This window comes from Podarcis tiliguerta (genome assembly GCF_965153285.1).
Source record: "Podarcis tiliguerta genome assembly, chromosome: 17".
NCBI classification, from domain to species: domain Eukaryota; kingdom Metazoa; phylum Chordata; class Lepidosauria; order Squamata; family Lacertidae; genus Podarcis; species Podarcis tiliguerta.
In genome coordinates, this window is record NC_139550.1 from 22,406,218 (window position 1) to 22,413,147 (window position 6,930).

A 6,930-nucleotide genomic window follows, 5' to 3' on the forward strand; every position below is an offset into this window, starting at 1 on the left:
AGCCCTTATTAGTCATCACAGGTTCACCCTACCCATTAGACAATCACCCATTTCCTCCCCTACTTCTCATTATATATAACGGTCTAGTGACTTCAGAGTATCTGAAGAAGTGTGCATACACACCAAAGCTTATACCCAGAACAAACTTAAAGTGAAAGACCTTTGACCATTAGGTCCAGTCGTGACCTACTCTGGGGTTGCGGCGCTCATCTCGCTTTATTGGCCGAGGGAGCCAGTGTACAGCTTCTGGGTTATGTGGCCAGCATGACTAAGCCGCTTCTGGCGAACCAGAGCAGTGCACGGAAACACCGTTTACCTTCCCGCCGGAGCGGTACCTATTTATCTACTTGCACTGGTGTGCTTTCGAACTGCTAGGTGGGCAGGAGCAGGGACCGAGCAACAGGAGCTCACCCCGTCGCAGGGATTCGAACCGCCGACCTTCTGATCAGCAAGTTCTAGGCTCTCTGGTTTAGACCACAGCGCCACCTGTGTCCCGAAACGTAGTTGATCTCTAAGGTGCTACTAGACAACTTTTCAAAATAAATAAATTTTTAAAGAGAAGGATTATTTTAAAGACTTTGTTATGAAAAGGGACTTGATTCTTTTAAGACTGTTTATTTCGGAACAATATTTTTTTTAAAAAAATTACTACAGCAGACCAACATGGCGACTACTTGAATCTGTTCTCATTTGAGGCTTCTTGGGAAGCCGAAGGACCACCAGCTGTGGGGAGGACGACTGCAGGGCCTGCTCCCTTCAAGGCCTTTTTACCAGCTGGCCTAGGGGGCGATGCCCAGGCCCTGACACTTCCAGCTATATAAAGAGACTCCTGCTGGACTACAGGGTCCTAGAGGATGCGGCTTGGACTCACTGGAACCAACTCTTGGGGGCAGGGCAGTCGTTCTTGTTGGTATTTTCACCCCCTCCCATTGCAAGAATCTCCTGATATGTTTTCCGAAAAGAGGGGGCGGAAACTGCTCTTCCCTTCTTCCGCTCCTGCCTTACTCTGTGTGGTATCTGAGTGTTATCTATGTAGATTAGATGGCTGAGTGGGAGCTCATGCAATCCAGTAGCCCTTTAGTTTTTAGTAGCTATTAGAAAATAAAAGCAGTTATGCTTCACAGCTTTCTTCCGTGTTGTTTATACTCTGCTGAGTTTGGTCTCACAATGGACAGTTGTGGGTCCAGTGCATTTAGACCTGCTTTCCAGGAGTGGAAGGTCTCTGGAAGCGCTCCAGTAGCCTAGCCCAGTCGGGGCAGAACCAGTTGTTAAGCCCAGTCGTTGGCATCAGCTCAAAGGCGTACTGACAGTTCTGCTTGTTATGTACTGAAGTTCTCACCCTGGGCCAGCAGGGGGATACTGTAGATAGTTTTGACTCAGGTCCAGATGTGTAAATAAGGGCTTGAAAGTGACATTCAGTGACTGGATAGTTACAGAAAATGGTTACTGTTGCGTTCTAGTGGAGCTCTATACAGTGGTACCACGGGTTACATACGCTTCAGGTTACAGACTCCGCTAACCCAGAAATAGTACCTCGGGTTAAGTACTTTGCCTCAGGATAAGAACAGAAATTGTGCTCTGGTGGCGCGGCAGCAGCAGGAGGCCCCAATAGCTAAAGTGGTGCTTCAGGTTAAGAACAGTTTCAGGTTAAGAACGGACCTCCGGAACGAATTAAGTACTTAACCCGAGGTTCAGCAGGCACTGACTTCTGATGCGCCAGGGCCTCCCTGCCATGTGATAAAAGTATTTGAGAGCAGAAGCAGTAAAGGAGTTTAGTAATGTTGTAATATGCTGAAAAGTAGCAGAATCATTCAGCATGCTGACTCGCCATGACTCATCCTTTGGGAGACTCATTCTTTGTGCAAGTATTGTATCTATTGCAGGAAGACACAGCACAGCAGAGCCTGGAAGAATAAATGCAATGGTCTCTGTGTGTGATCTCTAGCCTAGTCTAATCTTCTTCTGTTCATTATGTGTTTGTAAAGAAGTTGCGTTTTGCCGCAGTGAAATTTTATTCAATTACTGTGAAGACTGTGTTTTTAACTTTGCTGTGCAACACTCCCGCCAGTCTGTTAGGGGGTCTTTTTGTATATTGTATATATTGTTTGTACAATGGTTGTACCTTTTCATTTTTCTTTGCATCAGTTTCTTAGTATTTTATGTTAATAAAGGTAAGGTAAAGGTACCCCTGCCCGTACGGGCCAGTCTTGACAGACTCTAGGGTTGTGCGCCCATCTCACTCAAGAGGCCGGGGGCCAGCGCTGTACGAAGACACTTCCGGGTCACGTGGCCAGCGTGACGAAGCTGCTCTGATGAGCCAGAGCTGCACACGGAAACGCTGTTTACCTTCCCGCTAGTAAGCGGTCCCTATTTATCTACTCGCACCCGAGAGTGCTTTCGAACTGCTAGGTTGGCAGGCGCTGGGACCGAACAGCGGGAGCGCACCCCGCCGCGGGGATTCGAACCGCCAACCTTTCGATCGGCAAGCCCTAGGCACTGAGGCTTTAACCCACAGTGCCACCCGCGTCCCCATTTTATGTTAATACCAAAAAATTAAATAAGGGGTGGGGAGGAAACCAGACCAGAGCTTGCTTTTTTCCTTCTCCCTCCCAGTCCCCTTTTCCTTTACTGCTGTCTTTTGACTTTCCACATTGAAGGCCCAAGGCTTGCAATTCCCATTACACCTGGTAGCTAAACACCATTACAGAACATGTGGATGTGTTGGAGGGCTGTAAATCATCCTACTCTTGGTGGCAAAACTGACAAAGTGATCCAGTACAAAACAAACAGCTATTAAATGTTGTCTAAATAAGATTAAAAACCTCTTTTGTAGTGCACACGTTGTATGCAGAGAGAATAGGAGTCATAGCAAACCCTATGTCTATTTTCAAGGGAAAGGTATTTAAGGGAAAACTCCCCAGTTCAAAGTTCCCCATTCTCTTATGTTAGAATACACTGGTACCTCGGGTTAAGAACTTAATTCGTTCCAGAGGTCCGTTCTTAATCTGAAACTGTTCTTAATCTGAAGCCCACTTTAGCTAATGGGGCCTCCTGCTGCCGGAGCACGATTTCTGTTCACACCCTGAAGCAAAGTTCTTAACCCGAGGTAATATTTCTGGGTTAGTGGAGCTGTAACCTGAAGCGTATATAACCTGAAGCGTCTGTAACCCGAGGTACCACTGTATTTCTAAAATATATATTCAGTCCTTCAAGAACTGCTTCCAACAAGTACAGAAAAAGAAAACCCGTCAGTACTTCAGCAGGAGCTAGCAAACTTTTCCAAATCTCTATTCAGTGTTTCCCAAACTTTGGTCTCCAACTGTTTTCAGAGTACAATTCCCATCATCCCTGCCCACTTCCTAGCAAGGGATGATGGGAGTTGTAGTCCAAAAACAACTGGAGACCCAAGTTTGCGGAAACACTACTTTAGTTAGTATCTCTCCCCCCCCCCCGGCCGAATAGTGTTTATTTTCCAAGTAAACATATTTAGGATCACACTACACAAGTATCACTCTAACCACAGATCCTTGGAAAAGACCCAAAAGAAGATATGCTTCTTGTCAGGTTCTAAGCTGTTCAAATGCTTAAGAATGAAAGAATACAATTTAATCTGGCATGTGCTGCTTCCATAAATTGTTAACGCAGGTGGGGGATGGGATTAAAATCAGTATAGCTAAAGAGAAAACTAAATTCCAGTCAATATAGGGTTTTTTTCTTCAATTTAAATTCAAACACAAAATTTGTAGAAGACTCACGAGTGTTTATCCCATGGCTGTAAGCAGTGAACTGCGTCCACAATCCCCTATGCTTACTTCTAAGTAAACCTGCATCGGGTTAGGTTCTAAACTGGCTTATATTGCTGAAGATCCTGTCTGGGGGTTGGGGTGGAACTGAAAGATATTACCAATAGAAATAAAACATATATATAAAACCATGGTTATGTACGCAATTACGGCAGCCAGAACAACAGTGGCAAGAAATAGGAAGAATGTAACCTTACCAACAATTACAGAGTGGCAAACTCTTATGTTAGAATACCTGCAACTCGCAAAATTGACTGGAAAAATTAGAGGAGTGTCAGACCAGAAGGTATATAGGGAATGAAAAATATTTAAAGAATACTTAAAAATGTACTATACCAACAATAAGATACTTGCAGAAATAAAATATAAGTGGATTCTATCTATACACACAAAACAATATGAATCTGTGCAAGGAATACAGATAATATAATGAGAATTATTGGAAGTTATATATTTTAATCTGTCATGCGAGTGCAATATATTGTATTTGTTTATGTTTGTTTATATTTTCTTATTTCATTGTTTCTATTCATTTGTATTGTTTTCTGTTTTATGTGTTATGTAACTCATGTATATTTGTCTATGTGAAAACTAATATTTTCTAAAATTAAAAAAAAAAGGAACTGGAGGAGGGAGAGTCCAGCCTTAGCCTCCCCTCTCCAAAAATTTGTCAGTTTGCCTGGAATGGGGGGTGGGGAACTGGCTGCCCTTTAATTTTGGGAGGGGTGGGCTTTGGAAATGTGTGCGCACACACACAAATGCAGCATTGTCCCATTATTTCAATGCAAAATGCTTCATCCTATATTGATAATTTTGTCCTGCATTTCATAGAACTGTAGAGTTGGAAGAGAGCTTGAAGGACCATCCAGCCCACCCTGTTGGAATGTAGGTTCTCTCTCTCCCCCCATCTCCCTGCCAAGTTAGGGGTCCTCTCCAAATGCATGTTTGAAAGGAAACGTGAAAGCTCGCGTTTTTTAAAGCTCTGGGTAGCCAAGCACAGAAAGAATCAAATTCGAGAAACCATTCTGTTTGGCTGCGAGGGATTGTAATGGGAGTGCCTTGAGCACCAGATAAAAAAACTAAACTCCCCCCAACCGCACTGCCCCACCTGTCCGGTATTTAGCAAAAACGAACACAGCAGCCCCAATAGAAGGGTCATCCAGCCCCCCCCCCCCCTGCAATGCAGGAGTCTCGAACCCACAGCCCTGAGATTTAAGTCTCATGCTTTGCAGGCTTGCAGATGTCAGTTCTGTCCCTGGGTGGGTACAGATAGTCACAACCAATGCCTAAGCAACCTCTCACATTTTGCATTTTAATAAAATTGTGGCCAAAATTATGCCAAAACCCTTAAACAAAATTAGGGTGGGAAGTGTGAATTTATTAGGGGTGGCTTGGGGACCTCGACACGCAACGCTGCATTATACAGGACAGGTGGCAACTCTGTGAATTCTACGATTCCTCAGCGTGCATCTGAGGCCCTCAGCAGCAGCAGAAGCTGCAAGGAGGGGGGAGGAACAGGCGTCTGCGGCTCCAAGCCCTGCCCATGTGCTCCAGCAAGCTCCGCCCTCCTCCGTTACATAGAGCCGGACAGAGCTGCTTTCCCCCCTTTTCCTCTCGAGGCGAAGAGAGGTGCGCCGAGGACCACGGATGAGACGCATGCGCAGCACCAGCCGCCACTGGAGGGGCTGCTGCTTCTGCGGGGCTCGGGGGGCTGGCTGCCGCAGCAGCAGCATCTCTGCTCGGAAGGGCCAAGGCAAGGAAGGGGAGTGCTGCTGCGTTGGCTGGCGAGGCCGGGCGGGCGGCTCTCCGCAGCAGCTGGCAGAGAGGTACGCCGACCTGGCCGCCAGCCACGCTGAGGCGCTGAGGCTCGGGGAGGAGCGTGAGCGCCAGAGCGTGCGGCTGCGGGAAGAGAATGCGCGTCTCAGGCTGGAGAACCGGCGCCTGCGCAGGGAGAACCGCAGCCTCTTCCGCCAGGCTCTGAAGCTGCAGCCCTTCCCAGAACAGGAAGTCAAGCCTGGAGAGGCGGGGGGAGGAGGCGATGGCAGCAGGGACGATGCGGAGCCTGCAGAAATCACCATTTCCTCCCGGGAAGGAGACGAGCTGATGCAGAGTGGTGCAAAGAGAGCACGAGTTGGAGATGGAGGCAAAGGGGATGCGCCTGACATAGCCTGATGAAATCTCCCAGCAGCGTAACAAAAGGAGAGTTGGATTTGACAAGACTCCCTTTTCCTTCTTCGCTCATCCTCCGCCTCTCCCACCGGAGAAACTGATGCCTGAATCTGGCACCTCCAGGAGGAAGACTGCCTCAGAACTTAAACGCTTTCCTTTTTTTTTGGCACCTGGTGGGGGGAAATCAGGCTCTCTGCACACCCCACCCCTCACAGAGGGAAGCATCCTCCCCGTTTGTACCTTTCCCCCCTCGCAGGCAAAGCAAAAGGTTCTGGTTGCCTGGTTTCCAGAATCTACACCCTCCCCCCCTTGTTTACCTGCTGGCAGGAGGATGTCTTTGCCACCTGCCTTGTCCCCAAAGTGCATCCCTTGGGAGCCTCTGCTGATGCAAGGAAGCCGTGATCAGCAGAGCACCTGCCGGCAGCAGCCTCAAAAGCATGGGATGGCGTAAGGAAAAGACTTACTTGTCAGTCTTCAGTTTAACAGCCGTCTTTGGAAGGCTGGAATATTTGCTGAATTGCTGGCCTTAAAACACATTGCCTCTGGGGTTAACGAATCTTTGAAAGGCTCTTCAAAAAATAAAATTTGCGATGCACTGGATTGTTCTCCGTTGTACGTTTGTAATTGGTCCTGTAATAGCTGCCAGCTTTGCAGTCCAAACTCCAGGAATGGGTTTGATTCTAGGGGATGAGTGTTGCTGGCTAAGGAGAGGCTAGTTTGCAGGATACAAAACTGGGCTGCAGTGCCTATATACATATGTGCCTGGGAGTAAGTGTTATTAAACCCATTGGGTATGTTTAGGAGTGCACCGTTAAGCCAACAATGCGGGTCCGGTTTCTGTTGTGGGTTTATTTTATTTTTTTGGTGTAAAAAAAACGATTTGTCTTGCAGGTGCTATACCCTTTTAAAATGTGGCTCTTGGGGGGGCATTATTGGGTTATTGCTTTTATTTTTATTT

At 47.0% G+C, this 6,930-nt stretch overlaps 1 protein-coding gene across 1 annotated transcript; it reads left to right on the forward strand.

Annotated features, from left to right (window-relative positions):
- Positions 1 to 5,373: 5,373 nt before the first annotated feature.
- On the forward strand, positions 5,374 to 6,572 carry TUSC1 (tumor suppressor candidate 1). Its single transcript, XM_083420785.1, has one exon. The coding sequence runs from the start codon at positions 5,451 to 5,453 to the stop codon at positions 5,973 to 5,975; it is 525 nt and encodes a 174-aa protein (XP_083276911.1). The 5' UTR covers positions 5,374 to 5,450; the 3' UTR covers positions 5,976 to 6,572.
- Positions 6,573 to 6,930: the final 358 nt, after the last annotated feature.